Below are 18,308 nucleotides of genomic sequence, written 5' to 3'. Positions count from 1 at the left end.
CCAGGAGAAACCCCTGGTGCATTGGGCAAGACATCATGAGAGTCTTGAGGGAGAAGAGGTGACAGCATTTAGTATTCCGTAGATGTAAATTAAGAAAGGCAGATATCAGCTCCAGTCTGGGGACGCCACGCTGCTGCCAGGCATTCTTCGTGTAAGATTTAGGGTAGCATTCGGACAACAGAACCAGTCCGAGAGCGTAGGAATGAAACCCAGTCCTCACCCTCAGAATCAAACTGGGGTATAATTCCCAGGAAAATGACTTAATGCAGAGGGCCGCCCCAAATCTTGAAAAGAGGCCCTAAGTTAGATTAGGCTGGACAGGGCTGCATGCTACCAATGGGGAAACAGACACCATGCCTTGCTACAGAGAGAGGCACAAAAGCTTGGTGCAGGTGGCTAAACCCAGCAATGCTAAAACCAAGTGAAGGCAAGACTTTGCCTTGGGGCAGAGCTCCACCCTGCACTGAGCTGCTTCCTGTCTCCTGGGTTGTGGCTGCAGGAAAGTGCTCCAGATGTGGAGCTAGACATTTTACATATACGGTAACACTTAATCTTTATATGCCCCTGTGAGATAAGCTTAGTGGCAATAACTTTACAGATGGGAAAACATAAGGTTAAATGGTTTAGTCAACACTGTACATGTGATAGTGACAGTCTAGGTGTCACTGCTGGGTCCAACCCCAGCCCATCATGGCAATATGAATTAGTCAAGCGATCACATTTGCAGTTTTACGGCATGTATGTACCAATCCCTTTTGGAAAGTGAGAGCCAAGTGTTTCCCTTTAAATAAAGACCAGTATTGCTTGTGAGTAACTTTCCAAGTGAGAAAGGGCTTTTGTCACACCTGTATTTGGATCCTGCCATCACTGCTGGCCAGGTCAAGCACCAAGATCATTGCTCAGGAGAGAAGGACACTGACATCTCAGCAAAGCTACCGAACACTAAATATGATGAGTGTAACTTTCCCAGCCTGAAAGCCTGACCAGCACAGTTTATGCTCAATAAATATGAGTCCTCCTAATTTCTATTGCCTTGTGTCTCCTGTCTCCATAGTTACAGCACTTATGCATAATCTGGTCCTTCACCCCCCGCCCATCTCCTCCTTCTCTACCTTCTTGATTTACAGACCAGAGTAGTCGGCAGTCTGTTGCATCTTCTCCCTCCACTGACTCCACTGTAATTCCGATCTGGAATGTCCCACTGACAGTGCTGCTGGGGCCTGGGAGCTGGCAGACTCTTTCCCAAGTGAGGCCCGAGGGAGGAAATCAGGTCATCAGGAGCACGGCTCCGGAGACAATTTTCACATCTCAGCTCCTCCTGGTCTCTTTTCTGGCTACTATGATGTGAACAGTTCTCCACCATGTATTCCCGCCATGATGCACTGTGCTACCATAAGCCAAAGCTGAGGTCCCAGTGACCATGGACCGAAGCTTTTTAAACTGTGAGCCAAAGCAAATCTGTTCTCCTTGAGAGTCGATTGTCTCAGACAGTGAGTTCGAGGAGTGGAGAGGTACATGATCTCATCAGAGTCTGTCAACTTCAAATGTCAACAGAAGGAACATACTGTAGGTCCCAGTGTATGATGATTATACTTCTTACCACTTTTTTTTGATAAACATGAGGTTTTGAATTCAAACAGATGTGGGTAGAAACACCTCTGTTTGTGTTGGGAATAGTAGGTGTGTTAAGATATGAAATCGGAAGATTCCTGCTCTTGACTTCAGCAAGCCAAGTAGAAGGCAGCTCAGAGGCCACCTCAGCTCCAGCAGCCACATCACCTGCTTCATAAGAACAGTGGGACCAAGGAGGCTGAACTGCACAACTTGGAGTGGTCAATTTAGAAAAAGGAGGAACATTTACGTAGAGGACCAGAAAGAATGGTGCAAGATGGCTTCATCTTTCCTCACCTGAATGACAAGTGGCTATCAAGGCATGGAAGATGTGGGAAGACAGGTTTAGAGCAGCAGTTCTCAACCTGTGGGTCACCACCCCTTTGGAGGTCGAATGACCCTTTATACAGGGGGTCACCTAAGACCATCAGAAAACACAGACATTTACATTAAGATTCATAACAGTAGCAACATTACAGTTATGAAGTAGTAGCAAAAATAATTTTATGGTTGGGGGGAATCACCATGACATGAGGAACTGTATTAAAGGGTCGCAGTGTTAGGAAGGTTGAGAACCAGTGGTCTAGAGTCGAAGACAGCACAGATCAGTTGATTGTGAATTACTTTTGGTGAGTTGAATTAGTCCCTCTAATACTGTGCCAGGAAATGTGATGATCAGTGGTCACAGTGAACTTCTAACACAAGAAGTAGACCTGGGGGGCTGAACAGATGGCTCAGTGGTTAAGAGTATTGACTGTTCTTTCAGAGGACCCAAGTTCAATCCCCAGCACCTACATGGCAGCTCACAACTATCTGTCACTCCAAGATTTGACACTCTCACACAGACAAAATACCAATGTACATAAAATAAGAATAAATAAGTAATTATTAAAAAAAAAAAGAAGAAGAAGACCTGGACTGGCTTCCCTATTGCCCACTGCTCAGGTCCAGACCCCACAGCACAGCATGTCCTCATAGCCTCACATTACCTCTTAGTTTCCATCATATTCAGCTTCTCCACCCCAAACTTCATGATGCCTTCTTTTAAAACAAATTGTGTCTCTTGTTCAAAAACTTCTGGTTCTCTTTATATCCAAAAAACATCCTTCAAGGTACAAATCTAATGTTCTTTTCTTCCTGTGGCTCTTCCTGACGTCTGAGGCAAGTGTTCCTTCCTCCCTCCCTATGTCCTCATATCATGTGCTGTTCTTGGACAGGGTTTAATCTGCTTAGCAGATCCTGCCCTGGATCGCCAGTGCCCCACCAGGGTTCCAGTCCTAGCAACTTTTCCACCAAGAGCTGACCACAGGAACTGGCATGTAATAGCCAATCAGCAATCCTTTGTTGGATTAATAGAACAAGAAGACATACTAAATTAGCAATGTCTCACATCACAAACAGAACATATTTACTGTAGTTTAAAAAGCGTATATCATTTTAAAAAGAGTCTCAGTAGGGTAAAATGAAGTTGGTAGTTGTGTTTGCTTTGAGGTAGAACCAGGGGGTTGGAGCAGAGGAAAGGGTGACATTTTCCACCTTATGGCCTCTTGGATTTTGTATCCTATGCATGTATTACCTAAAATACTCCAAACTAGTCCAATTTAATGTATGCAAAGGACTTCATGACAACTGATTTCATAGTTTTTTGAGTTTCTCTCTTTTTTAATATTTAGAGTACCTGTTGATGTCTATGAGATAGTTATTTATTACCAATATCGGCCTTCGTCTGGGGCTCATTGGTGATGCCCAAGGTGACAGATGAACACCCACAAAATTGTTTTAAAAAAAAAGCAAAACAAACAAGCAAGCAAAGCCTTTAAGCTTTCCAGAGTTATCTGAGACCAAGGTGGCTGAACAAAAGTTCCTTCTCTCACTCTGCCTTCCTTTCTACTTTCAAGACCACAGGGAGTTAGCTGACTGGGCAAAAAAGAAAATGTCTGAAAGCTGACTATGGAGAAGCCAACACCGGGGGGTTCCTTTCCTGCAGGGCTGTGCTCCAGTGTCTGTCTGAGACCAGGCAAAACTTGGTATACATTGGCAATGTGTAAGTTTAGCAACCCTTGTATGGTGTCATCGGAGCTGCAGCACACCTGAATTCTCAGCAGCACAGTGCTTAGCGATGCTTTTGTCTATCTGAGCCCTATATAAGGCAGCCTAAACATATCTTCCACTGCAAATTCTGTCTGAGTGCCGTTTTGCCCTCTAGGTCTGAGTATCTTGAGGATATTTCTAATATGTGTAGATCCAAAGAAGAATCTGTACTGTGATAGAGTCCAAGCATGAATCCTAGCTAAACTAGCTGCATGGTTGAGTCTTAATTGGCAAAATAGAGACAATATCCCTGATCTCATAACTCCCTCACAGCAATTGAAAATAAGTACTAAATTATATGATTTTGAAAGCACCTGTCACATAATGAGAATTTAACAAATGTTAGCTCTCTGCCCACTACCCTAAATAACTTAAAAGTTTATCTCCACAACAGATGTTGTTGTATAGGGAAGTCCAAAGATGTAAAAGTCCTAGTGTGGGATGCGAATAGGATGTAATTCATGCCTGGGGGGAAAATGCGTGCGCATGCATGCACGCGCGCGCGCACACACACACACACACACACACACACACACACACACACACACACACTTTTTCTTGTTGGGAACTTCTCTTACCATTTGTCATGACAACTATTTCTTTAGATTAAAAATCTTCCAGCTTTTGCATTTCTTCATATGGTTTATTATTTTTCATAAAAAGATGTTTAAAATGTAAGTTGGGACAATTAGCACACACAACACACACATATACTGAAAAACTAACACCTTTCACTCTAAGAAGGAAGTTTATCCAGGAGTTTTATGCTTACTTCCCATGTAAGAACTCCTGAGCCTTAAGTCCCAACCTGACTCCCAACTTAAAGTCATGGTCCTGAACGGTAAGTTTGAGAGATTTTGTTTCAAGGTAGCAGAGACAACCTCTTCTGGATGTCTTTCCTCCCTGGTATTTTACAGCATGTTAATCCAGGCTCACTCTAAAGCTCAGCAGCAGGGGATGGTTGTCCATTGGTTTATTGTGGGCGGGCCAGACTGGTTTTAACTGAGCAGAGGAAGTTAATTATCCAGTGTTTTAGTTGGCTCTGGAAATGAATAACCAGTTCCTGCTGCTCTGCATCTCACCACATTGCACGATGGCGGGGGATGGGAGATCGCCCATCAGAACCTGCAGTGCGGGGAGCTGCTGGGACTGCCTAATCTGTTCCCCAGGTTGTTTGAACCAGTTCAAGAGCAGTTAAACAAGGTTATGTAAGTGACATGTGATGTAGCCCAAAATAGTGACTGCAAGCATGGGCTACTCTTGCTGGGTGTTTGTCAGCTGGAAAAGATCCCTCAAGCGGGAGAACAAATGAACTTTCAGAAACAAAAGTGAGATCAAACAAAAGGTTAACTTTAAAAAGGAAATTGCCTTTCTGATGTTGAAAGTGAATTCTCATTTTGAAAAAGAGAAATGTTGCTGCTGAGGTCTGGCCACGTTGGTTAAGTGGGAGGGAGGCTTCCTAATGAGTTTGGGGCCATGCCTTTGCCCTTGGTTCCCATGTTTTAAGGAATGGTGCCACCAGCCCAGCCCTCAGACTTACTGACTTTAGATGTATAACAAATTATTAAGCAAGAATTATTAATCATTCAACTGAATGATAAGTATTAAACTACCTTGTAAATTGCTATCTTTTTAGTTAATCTCCTTTGTAGCCTTGAGGTAGGAAAAGAAAATTCTACTTATTTCACTTAGCACAATAAACATAAAGGAAAGCAAGATTGGTGGTGAAATTTGACAAGGTTATTTTTTAAAAGGACGACCCAAACGACACCAGAAAGGGTGTAGGCCATGCCCCATCCATAAAGAGACTTGTTGCCCTCATGTCTGGATTCCCACAGTGGCCTGAGTCTGTTGGCCCTGGCCTCTCAATGAACTCCGCATATGGGACTGGAACCCAAGGTGAAGGGGACAGGAGCAGAGGACGCATTGCAGGACCCTGTAACAAGACTTAGGTTCAACAAAACTATGTCCCACTGTCCAATGTGGCTGCAGAGTCTTAATCTCTAAGAGGCCTCATAAATAGTGCTGTGTTTCCCCACCCAGACTCTGGGCAGACTGAAAAACAAAGGAGCGGCTTGTGGGAGATAAAATATCAGCCTTCTGAGAGGGCTAAGTAAGTTGAAGGATGTGACTTTGTGGTAAGAGCAAAAAGAATCTGCAACCTGAGCCTGGGAACAAGACGCAGGCATGGGCTCCACTGGGTCAGGGCAGACCTTCCCAGAGCCCAGGAGGTTGGGGACCTACTCTCCGAGTTTTCTCCTCAGAGGACAGAAATGGGCGGAGGCAAGCAAGCTAGATATTCTTCTCAAATCTCCTCATCAGAGCAGAGTGAGCAAATGATAGAGGCCTGAGGTGTAACATCCTGCGGCTCCCACCTGCCCGAAGGAAGCCTGAAGGGTGTTCTGTGTAAGGTCCCAACACTGCAGTGTTGCTGGACCAGCCTTGCTGTTCAGTATGTCTCCCTTCCTGCAGCCTAATGTACCTAATGTACAGATGGTGGTTTTCTAATGTGTGCAATTTGGGACCTTTTGTCCATTGTAGAATCGCTTCAGTCCTCTGTTTGGCTAAGTGTCTGTTCACAAGTGTGTAGTCCAAGTGTCCCCAACTCCATGAATCCTCCCAGGAAGATTCCAAAAGGTGTTTGTAGCTGTTGACCTTGACATTGGAGCTGCTAGAACTTGGGGCTTTTATGTCTAATGTCCCCTGAAAATGTCAGTGTTTTTCTTTATTAAAGTATACCTTAGAAGCCATGCTTACCGAGAAACAATGACAAGCAGGACATGGATAGGCCCGAGGTATGTGTGGCTACCCATAGATAATATAGAATGAGCTCATCCAACAGAACTCCTTCCTAAAATCAAAAGGAAGGTATGGGGAAGATATGTCACATGTGTGGACAGTCTCCGGACAAACTTTAGCCGGGGTCAAATGGCAGGAAGATTCAGGCTGCATACTGTTCACCCATTTGTCATTTGTAAATGTCTTTAAGTTTGGTATGTATGATTCAGTATCACATTCTATATCTGAATATGCCACTAACTTCTGAAGTTTTCATGTTGTTAAAAGAAGTCACACATAATATATTGTCATCTATACCAATAATAGTAGCAATAAGATACCAAAAGTCAAAGCACCAATAAAAATAAGCTGGAGTTATTGGGGCCTATGCCTCTGATCCAAGCTGCAGCTACTGCTTCCGACATGGTGGAGTTGTACTGAGCATGTCTTGGCACTTTCCCCTGTCCACCTCCCTTCCGTGTGCCTGCAGGGCTCACTGCAACAGTAGCCATGGTCCTTATGATCTTGGTTCTGAGACTACAACTCATAGGACCTTGAAAGGCATGTAAACAGAACAATGCCAGGATCCCATCAGTGGTTCAGAGGGCCACTGTACTAAGTAAATCTTATAGCATGGATACACCTCTGTGGAGGCCATGGCCAAAGGGTCTCAGCATGTCCAGTGGAGACCCTCCTGAGACACTGAGAGACCCACAGAAGACAGCCCTCTTCATAGTCATTTCAACCAGAGGACCTCTCCTTTGGCCCTGTGTGTGTACAAACGTCTATAAAAAATACGTTTTTTAAGTTGGTTGTTTGCTTTTGAGACAGGGTCTTTCTGCAGACTTGGCTGTCCTGAAACTCACTATGTAGACAAGGCTAACCTGAAACTCAAAGAGGTCTACCTGCCCTTGCCTCTCGAGTGCTGAAATTAAAGCTGTGCCAGCATGCCCAGCTAAGCTGTTGTTATTGTTTTCAAGCTTAAGAAACATTTGGTGTAAAAGCAGCACATCACAGAGACAGGTGGTCTAGTTCCAAGCAGAGTCATGGTAATAAGCAATACTAGATGACAATGTCTGGAATGAAAATAGTTGGAGGGGACACCAGGACTGATGCACATGGGAACTGATGGGAACTGTGATGTCGTACACACAACTTGTACAAGTTCCAGTCAGACAAAATGCCGGCACAGAGAGGGAAGTGGACCCAAAGTCCCACCCCAGCCCAGCTGTTTGCAGCTGGTGCCTGTTAGGAGAGGGAACGGCTGTCTTCTTGAATGGAATGACTTGGGTCTATCAGCCATACTCCAGGGCAGGTCCGTCCCCAGGAGCAGTTGGCCAACACAAAAGTCTCCCTTTGCATGTGCTTTTCTTGTTTTCTTGTTCTCTTTGGTGCGGTTTTTCCCCTTTAAATTTCTTTTTAAGAGACAGAAAAAAAGGCATGAAATTGAATGCATGCAGGGGAAGTATCTGGGAGGAGCTCGGGGAAGGGAAAGAATTTGAACAAAATATATTGTATGAAATTAATTATATTGTATGAACATTTTTAAAAATAAATTTAAAATGGTAGTATTTTTAAAGATACTAGCTGGAATGATGACAGCAACAGTAACTGGGACGACCCGTCATTAAACTGGTCTGTGTGTCACCCACTGAGGCGTTCTGGTCTCAGGACAGGTCACAGGTAGCCTGTCCATAGTCCATGCAGCAGATCAGGAAATAGAGATGCAAAATAACTTCTCTGAAGTCAATTTATGCAGCAAAGTCTGCACCTTAGAAGTTAACCCAAGAGAACCCGAACTAATGGGAGAGAAAGTACCAGTGGGGATGGCATGAGCCAGGAAAATGTCCGGGAAGGACCCAGGTGGGAGTTTTTACCAAAGACAGAAAGGTGCCGAGGAAGGAAAATATGAGGCAGAGATGGTTCTAAGGGTCCCATGTAACTAACTGGAGCTTTAAAATGGTAAAGAACTACAAAGGGGGATTCAGAAGTTTGAGGAGGACTTCCTACCAGATAGGGACATTATATTGGTTTGTGAGCACAGTGGAGTGAGTTTTGGAGACATTGAATAGAGTTACATGTGTGAGTTTGAGATCCAGGAGAATGTAAGTCTGCTTTCCATGACTGTGACAAAATCAACCTATGGCTTGTTTTGGGCCTGTGGCAAAGGAGAATGTCATGGTGTGGAAAGCATGGTGGAGGAATTCTTTTACCTCATGGCAACAAGAAGATGCGGGGTGAGGGGGAAAAAGAGAGAGGGAGAGAGAGGAGGAGGAAAAGACTGGGATTCCAATATCCCACTTCAAATTCAGGCTTCAGTGACCTAACTTCCTTTCACAAGGTTCAGTCTCTCAAAGGTTTTACCACTTCCCAGGAATATATGAGCTGGAGACCCAGCCTGGGGGGAGGGGCGCTCCAGGTCCTACTGCAGAAAGAGCTTCCTGTCAGGCCCTAATCCTCCAGTTACCTCAGGGGCACATTGCTGCTCAGTGCTTCTGCCCACCAGCCTGCCTGAGCAGTTGTCTCCAAGCACTCACCTGTCCCAGCCTCTCTTTGAACACACTCTTTGTTTGAGTCTCTGTTTCCAGTTCTAAACACTCTCTGGGGCTTGACTCAGGTGTTTGCTTTTCTTCCTTTTTTTAATTAGCGTACACATAATAGATTCCACTGTGACATTTTCAAATATACCATCCATTGTACTTTACTGTGAACACTTGTACCCTATCTGCTTCCTGACTGGTCCCCTCTTCATAAATGGCTTCCCTCTCCACCCTCATAAAACCATCTCTATAAAGTCACATCATATCAATACCATATGATTGATTCCTTTCAACTTCTCCAAACTCCTGACCCTCTAGAATGTAAAGTCTTGGAAGTGATGGATGGGCTGCATTTTAAGCCCCTCAACCCTGCCTTGAAAGTCTTTGGGCTGGGGATATGGCTCACTGGTAGAGTGCTTGACTAGACAACATGAGACCCCTGGGTTGAATCCCTAGTGACGTACATGCACACATATACACATCTGTGGGCATGTGCACATGTACGAGCGCACACACACACACACACACACACACACACACACACACACACACACACACACAGAGTTTGCTGACTGGCGTTAAATCATGGCTGGAGATGAGGTTTGAATCCCAGAACCTCCTCTTTCTGAGGACTGTGTTCCTGGAGCCCTTGTGAACATCCGCTTTGCTCCACTCAGTTGTTGGGTCTCAAGGATTCAGTATCTGACTGTACACACTCTCCTACTTTGAAAAGCATTGAGCAATACTAGAAAACAGACAGCGGATATCAAGAGCAGAGGGATAAGGAAGTTAGTGCTTTCTAGACTCCAGGTCCCGGGCCCAATCTCATTCTTAGCCAAGCCTGGGGCGTTCGTCTTCTGTTTACTCTTAAGATCTAGTTTAACATCCTCACTTCCTTGGTGGCTTTTGGAAGAAGGGAAAACTTGAAGATGGGATCAGAAATAAGTAGTGTTGGTGTCAAGTGGGACCTTTTCACCTTAAGGCCATCATCAGTACATGTTCTACTCACTTAAATCTGAGAGCTGGCTGTTGTTTGCATTTTCTCACTTTACTAAAAGAAAAAAAAAGGAGTGAACGAAGCAAAGTGGTGATGAATGGCAACACCACTGCCATTATTTAAATTAATTTAATCTTTAACTTTTGAGTCTTTACTGCAGGCCAGGTTTGGTACTTGTTATTGCTGCGTTTTGTTTGGCCCCATCGGCCATTCACCGGTTGGCATTGATCTCTCCATTTCATAGTTAGGGGATCACCACTCCAAAGCGTAAAGCATCAGCCCTGATCCCACAGGCTTCGGCCAAGCCTTCCTGCTCTCCTCTCTTTCTTCTGCCTTCTCTGTTCTGTGCTAGCGAGTCTAGGACCCTCACGTTCCTCAACCTGCCTTTTTCATTTGGCACCAGGTCAAGAATAGCAGCACAAAGTTGGTTCTTGATTTTGTATTTAAAAAAAAAAAAGCCAAAGATAACTTTTGTTGCCTTCAGGAAATTTTGAAACAATGTTTACTTTTTAAACATTTCCCAAATTGTCCTACAGTTTAGAAGCAATTTCATAGTTTGAAACAGTACAGAAATAACAAAAGCTTGTATTTTGTTGTTTTTGAACTCAGCTTTGTGATTTGCTTTGGTTTCTTTTTTGAGCACTCATGAATGTTAGGTTTCCAGTCAGCCTTGGAATTTATGTTGTCCATGCTTCCTGATGTCAGCACCTTGGAGTTCCATCCAGATTGCCCCTCACCTTGGAAGCCTCTGGAACACAGACTGCCTTTCCTCCCAAACTCTGCCACAGCCTCAGGCAGCACAGACCAAGCAGTGTCTCCTGGGAGAGCAGCAGTCTCCTTAACACTCAGCTACTCCTGCCTCGCTGACTTCATTGAAAATCCTCAGAACTTGTCTCCTTTCTTCCTTTCTCCCTATCTCCCTCCCTCCTTCCTCCCTCCCTCCTCCCTCCCTCCTTCCTTTAAATAAATAAAGAGAGAATTTTAGACAGTTTCCTATTACCTAGGCTGACCTCAGACTTGCCATAAAGAGGAGACTGTCCTTGGGTTTCTGATCCCTCTGTCTCTACCTCCCAAACACTAACGCGAGCTTCCATGCTTCCTTAGAGGTCGTTTTATTATTGGACACAGTGTGAAGAGGAGCTCAGAGGTAGAAGGCTGCAAAGGGAACAAAACGTGTTTGTATCTGTGGGTCATGTGTAAGCCAGTTACTTAGTTTGGGGCGAGCATTCTTTGCTATGGCTCTGTGTCTATACAGCACACTGCATTAACTTGCAAGTTCTTTGTGCTGTGTGCACATATTAGCCTAATAATTCAGTATTGGTACATTGATTAGTTATTCCAGAATCTATGCAGTATCAGTACCCCAGGCAATGTGCTATCTATGCATCTCTGCTCTCTTCATTAGCTTAGGGACCATTTTCTATAGTGTTTAGCAGAGTACTGTACTATAGATTTTGTACAGAAGTCTATAAGGGAACACTTTGAAGTAGTCAAATCATGTATATGTATATATATACATATATATATGTATGTGCATGTGTGTGTGTATATATATATATGAAGCAACTTTTTCCTCCATGAAGAGAAATGTGTGTTTTTTGAAATGTCTTTTACACTATCTGCTATGAGCTAGCTAAACAAAATTTCCTCATTTTTATGACAGCTAAATAGAATCTATTAGAAAACTACAGGATTTGCATTCCCCTATAATTTTTTTAATTATTTGTCTTGTAATTGTAGATATTCTTGAGTGTTCAGGTGTATTAGTGTGTTGATACTGATGGAACAGGTTTGGTAGCATTAGTTGGAAATCATGGGTTACATTATTTATTGAAATAACCCACTGATCTTTGGGTCTCCCTCAACAAAGAAGTGAATTTTACCCACTGGTTACTTTTAGTAATAGTTAAAAAAAAGTTTTAAATAATAAAAAAAAAAACTCACTGTGTAAATAGCCCTCGACTTAACTTGGCAAGAATAAAATCAGGAAGATGGAATGTTCACTGCTTCTGTTCCAGAGACTGGATCTCATGCCTTCTCTTCCCTACCACATCACTGAGGACTGCCCCCCCCCCACTGCCCACCCTGTGTGTCCCGATCACTGAGGACCCCCACCCACCCCCACATCCCCTGCTCACCCCCACATCCCCTGCCCACCCTGTGTGTGTTTCCCGGTCACTGAGGACCCCCACCCTCACATTCCCCTACCCACCCCCACATCCTCTGCCCACCCTGTATGTGTTTCCTGCTTACTGAGGACCCACCTCACCCACCCCTGCATCCCTGCTCACCCTGTGTGTGTTTCCCAGTCTTTACTTCCAGTTTCTGTCCTGCTTGAGATGGGATGGGATCACTGCACTGAGCAATGGCTGAGCTAGACTTCCTGAGTCAGAATCTATACTCAGCTTGAGACTTACAAGGTACTTTTTGGTGTCAGGAGAAGAAATAACCCATTTCTAGCTCCTGATATGAATCAACAGAGAAACAACTGGTTTGAATTTTCCTAGGTTGCTTGTCTCTTACATGCCCTTTATTATCTCATGAATTCTTTATTTGGGGTTCAGTTTCTCTTTTCTTCTAGTTTCTACAGGTAGACTCTTAGATCTTTACTTTTTGTACTTTTGTAATATAAGCATTTAAAGCTAAAAATATTCTCACTAAGTACAGCTTTAGTTGGTTCCCACGAGTTCTTGTTGAGTGTCCATTGTTACTGAATTTAAAATATCAATTGTTTACCATGGGATTTCTTCCTTGACACATAATTATGTTGCCTTATTTTCAGTGACATGGGCCTCTTATATTTTGAGAAATGCCTTTATATTACCTACATAACTTCAGTCCTTTCACAATTCTATCTCAGAATTTCCTACGTGTGCTTGAAACAAAATATGTATATTGTGCAGTTGGGTCACCCAAATGGGGATAGGTGAAAGTATTTAAATAATAGTGTTCTAATCCAATGGACCCTCCCTGACTATCTAGATAGTAGCTGCTTTGTGCTGATAGTTTTTTTTTATTTGACTGAATATATATACTATTATGTGTCTATGTATTTGGGGTTGTTGTAATTCCATTTTGATCAGTATAAAACTATATTCCATATCTTTAGCAGTGCTCTCTTTTTTAATGTCTTCCTGGTCTGATTTTAATGAATCACATCAGCATTCTTCTGCTTACTGTTTGCGTCGTGTATGATCTTTCCACCTTTTAATCTGTAATCTCTGTTTTTATGTTTAAAATACACCTTAGGACATACTGCATCTTGCTTTTTAAACTAGTCTGCCATCTTTTTTGACTTTCAAACATTTAGACCATTTACATTTAATGGAACTTATGCTTGGGTTTTATCTTTGATTTTTTTTTTTTTTTTTTTTGCTTCCTACATTAATTGTTCACCACATTTTCCTTTTATGTCTTTCTTTGGTTTGATTTTTTTTCAGTATTCTCTTATACTTCTACTGTCTCTTAAACCATATTCCTTGTTGTTTTTATAGTATGGTGTGGTGTATTGTATACCATTGTTGCTCAATGTACATCAGATTTATGTTTACATGAAACACAAATGTCAATATCCTATCTTAGAGCTCTGAAAAAAAGGACAGTGAGTAAAAATTCCTGGTAAGTTCTTAGGTGATGCTTATATACCAGACACCATAGCTTGAGACCATTGCTAAAGATAACAATATATGTGTATATATTCTTATTACTGTAGACTACCTAGAATTCATCTATACCATTTCAAATATAACACCCAAAACCTGCAGTATTGGAATTTTCTTTCATATCCCATTTTATACCCTATTCTTAGTACTGTGTTGACAGGTATTTTGTATATGTGTATTTTGAAAGTCTCATAATGTGTTTTTATTATTTTTCTAAAAATCTTCCCATGTATTTACTATTTTCAAATCTCACTTTTTCTGTATGCCCAAATTTCCATTTGCATTAGTTTTCTTAAGCATGAAGAGCTTTGTTTTTTATTCCTTACAATGTAATTCTGTCACTGACAAATTTTCATAGCTCCTGTTTATCCAAAGGGGGGAAAATCTTCATTTCTCCTTGATTTGGAGAACTGCTTTTAAAATTCAAGATTAACAGTCTGTAAAGATACAACATGGCCTCTTTTAGGCCTCAAGAGTTTTTAAAACGTATTTGAGTTAGTTCTTTGAGAATTCCATACATTGTAGTTTGATTACTAACCCCCGCTTCACCTCCTCCCAGGTCTGCCCCCCACCCATATCATACAACTCAACTTTGTGTCCTCATTTAAAAAAACAAAACCATTTCATGCTGGCTGTACACCCTTGGGTATGTGGCCATCCACTGCAGTGTTCAACTTCCCAGGGGCCACACCCTAAAGAAAACTAAGCCTCTCTCTCCCAGCAGCTATCAATTGTCAGTAGCTCTGGCCTTAGTTATTTTCATCAAAAATTACTACTCAGCCTTGTTCCTCTTGTGTAATGTAGCTTTCCCCACCATATCCAACTGCTTTTATGAACTTTGTCTTTGTATTTCAGATATTTGGCTGTATCATGCTTCAGTTATTTTGTTTCTATTTATCTTTTGGCATTAAAAAATTAAATTAGAATATCTTCACATATATTTTCTGATGTATTCTTTCTTTTCTTCTGGGACTCTAATTACATATGTATTAAATAATTTGTTCTGTCCCACATACTATTGATGTTTTATTCACTTACTTTTGAATTATTTTCTCCTTGTGTTTTAGTTAGAACTATTTCTGGTTTTATTTATTTGATTTCATTGATGCCTTCTTGTTGAACACCCAGTATCTTGATCATTCTAAGCAGTAGCTCTTACATGCTCCACATTTCACTTAATTTTCCATCTGTTTTTGCTTGTCTGTCTGTCTGTCCCGTTTGCAGGCTCTGTCGCTGGCCCTCATTCTTTACTCCTTGGTCATCTTTTTACATACTCTAACTCACAGGTGCTTCTAATTTCAGCCTGTAGGTTATCTATGAAGCTCTTTCACTGACTGACTTTCTTCTGTTGACTCTGGCTCATATTTTCTGTTTGTATGTTCCTATTGTTATTGTAGTCTACCTATTCTGAGGATTCTGCGTTTTGTTACAGTTCCCTGAAAGATGATAAATTTTAATCAAGTGGTCAGCTAAATCACTGGCAGTCACCTTGAACTTGTAGAGCCTTTGTTTTATTCACTTTTTGATTTTGGGGACTCTATTTTGCCCTAATTGTGGGGTACAGTATCTCTTTGTAGGGCATGAACCTTTTAGGATTTCAAAGGAACGTGAGAAGTCTTTTTGTCTCCTTAGTTTTGTGGAACTACGTTCTCCTCTGGCAGGCAGCTCCTGAGATGTCTGCTAACCTATTTCAGCCTTGAATTGTACTTTATCCTGAATGCTTTGATATCTCATGATCATTTCTGGAGTCTCTTCTCCAGCCTCACATACCCTACTTCCCAGTACTTTCTCCTTCAATCTCCATCTTTCACGACAGTCCCGAAACCTGTCTTTTTGCTTGATTAAGGATTTTTTGCTTGGTTTGTTTCTAGCCATCTTGTATGACATGGGTCACAAGGCTGGGTGGGGGCGGGTGGGGGGCTAATCAACCACAAGACCTTGCCGAGAGGGACTCTCCTTTCAGTGGTCAGTTGCCTCCAGGGTCTCCCTGCATTGGCGCACTCCTAGGCAACTTTTCATTTTTTACCCCAACCCTTTGTTGGAAAGTTCATAAGTATGTGCAGGAGACTTACCTACTGTAGACTGTCATGTCATTGCTCAGATAAAGAATTGCCTCACAATTGATAAGTAACTCAATATGAAATCAAGTTTATTTTCCTTAGCCACTTAGCTTTCTTTTTAACCCAAAATTACTCCTCTGGTTCTCTATATGCTGACTAGTATACAGCTACTTATTTTCATATAGGCATCTCTGAACTTTCATGGAGACCTGTAAGAGTGGCCCCTACTTCCTCTCTACTAATCTGTCACATAATCTTCAGATTTATCTTTCTGAAGCATGGATCTGGACCTAACAGTCTGTAAGCAGGAATCGGCAGTAGCATCACAGGACTTGCTAAGTGACTGCTGAGTCCCTTGGCTGTCATTCCTGGCCACCACTGTCTAGTCAGGATTCTGATTGTCTGTGATGTTAGTATTTCTGTCAAAATTATTCCACGGAGTCTACAATGTGACTTCCTCTGGATTAGCTACCGTAGCCCAAGAGCACAGGCTTTACAAGGGAAATGAACAGGATTGAAGGCACCCAGATCCATTCTCATTTTTTATTCAGTTTGTTTTTGTTGATGAGACACAAATCACACATTTATATAAGTGCAATTTAGATTTTTAATGCTGTGGCTAAAGCGATGGCTCAGTGGTTAAGAACAATGGCTGATCCTCCAGAGGACCCATGTTTGATTCCTCACACCCACATGATGGTCCACAAACAACTGTATGTAATTCCAGTTACAAAAGATCCAGTACCTTCTTCTGGCCTCTCCAGGTACCATGGATATGAATGGAGCACAGACAAAGTAGCCCAGACAGAGGAGCACCAATAGATAGTCAGGCAAAACCCACAGACATTTTTTAAAATTGTAATTGAATTTTACAGATCTTTAGTGTTTGCACAACTGAAAGGTATGTAACAGAATTGTCTGGCATCTATTATAAGACGTCAGCGCCGTCTCCTGCAGTTCTCCTGTCCTGTGTGACAGGTGGAACACAGCCCAGGAAGGAAACCATTCTGCAGTTGTTATAGGAGCCTGTATCTTTAAAGGATGCTGACCATATATTCATCCTGGCCTTTGAAAGCCACACATTCTAAAAAGAACAATCAGAGAAAAATCTTCCGTGGGCATGGAAGATGGAGACCATTTCTAGCTCATTCTTATATACCAATGAGACTTGTTTACATTTATTACCAATCTATAGAAATGAAAATAAATTTACACCCCATGAGACCAATGCCTTATGCAAATGTCTTGTGACCATAAATCCTTGGTGAATTGAAATAAATTAAAATTACAGTTCATTATTTCTTTAGACTTTAAAGTTGACTCAATTCATTGTGAGTTACAGATGAAACCTGTGGTTGGGCATTCACTCTCATATGATGCAAAAAGCACATAATGCCAATTGCCAGTGGAAATTCTGCCGAGTAAAGTAAGTGTGCTTTACTCAAAGAATGTTCCATTGTTTATCATTTCCAAAGAGTGTTTTCCACATGCTGTTAGACCACCAGCAAATTATATTGCCAACAGTTCTTTAGAAAGCCGTCCAGCCTCAGGAAGACCAGCACCACCGGCCCTTTTGAATTGTGTTTCTGATGCTGTGTTTCGTCACTTTACCAATTCGAGCTGGAGTTCCTCCTTCTGGAGAACAACCGTGGAGACCATTGCCTGGCATTTGCAATAAGCGTGTCCTAAGGCTCCAGTGTTATTTTAAGTGATTTATTGTATTAAGTGATACATGTTGTTTCGTTGGATACTTACTATAATTAGAGGTTGTCAATGAAGGGGACATGACAGTAAAGGGCTGAAGAAAGGAGCCTAGCCTGGTCACTGGGTTATAGTATTAGTAAGACCCTCTTGTATTCGCTTATGTTTGTGAGTCATCCTCAGACCTCTCTGTAGTCTGTGCTCACCCACCATATGCTCTCACCGTTTCATGACTTACATAACAGCCCCAGCTGACAGCATGGCAACCCCAGACCTCTTCCTCACTCCATACCTGGATGTCCAACTGCCAACACCTTTACTTGGAGGCATGTGACTTACCATGCCCAAGACCTAATGTGAATTTGAAAGTCTTTGTAGTGAAATCGCATGCGTCAGTGGTAACCAGATGTCTTAGTTAGGGTTGCTCAGGCCCCATTCTTATAGAACCCAGGACCACCAGCCCAGGAGTGGCACCACAGGGAAGTAAAGTCTTAGCAGTGTTAAGTTGCCAGCCTCTTGCCTCTGTTATCCATAAACCCTGCTTGCCTCTACTATGTTGAAGAAGAAATGTCCACATAGGAAAGGATCAAGAGCCCAATTCTGATTATACTTGTTATATTTTATTCTAGTCTGGTAGTTGCTATTTTAACATTTTTTTATTATTAAATCAGGGCAACACAACTATTTATGTGCTGGAAGGAACGATTGCATCATTGATAAGATTCGGCGGAAGAACTGTCCTGCCTGCAGACTCCAGAAATGTCTTCAAGCTGGTATGAACTTAGGAGGTAAGTGTTGTGAGCTTAGCTTGATATGCATTGTAACATCAGTAGAGTCTGCGTACTGCCAAAAGCAAGGGTGGGACTAA

General features: G+C 42.2%; 1 protein-coding gene across 6 annotated transcripts in view; it reads left to right on the top strand.

Annotated features, from left to right (window-relative positions):
• Nr3c2 (nuclear receptor subfamily 3 group C member 2) overlaps window positions 1–18,308 on the top strand; it is a 333,780-nt gene that overhangs the window by 218,360 nt on the left and 97,112 nt on the right. For all 6 annotated transcript variants that reach the window (XM_052729017.1, XM_052729020.1, XM_052729018.1 and 3 more), the window contains one exon: window positions 18,112–18,228. In XM_052729017.1, coding sequence (XP_052584977.1) covers window positions 18,112–18,228 — 117 coding nt within the window. The remainder of the gene's footprint in view (window positions 1–18,111; window positions 18,229–18,308) is intronic.

The sequence above is a fragment of the Peromyscus californicus genome, unplaced genomic scaffold, assembly GCF_007827085.1.
Source record: "Peromyscus californicus insignis strain IS unplaced genomic scaffold, ASM782708v3 Scaffold_8__1_contigs__length_139910024, whole genome shotgun sequence".
Classification (NCBI taxonomy): domain Eukaryota; kingdom Metazoa; phylum Chordata; class Mammalia; order Rodentia; family Cricetidae; genus Peromyscus; species Peromyscus californicus.
Note: the sequence above shows the minus strand (reverse complement) of the source record. Positions and strands in the feature narration are given on the sequence as shown.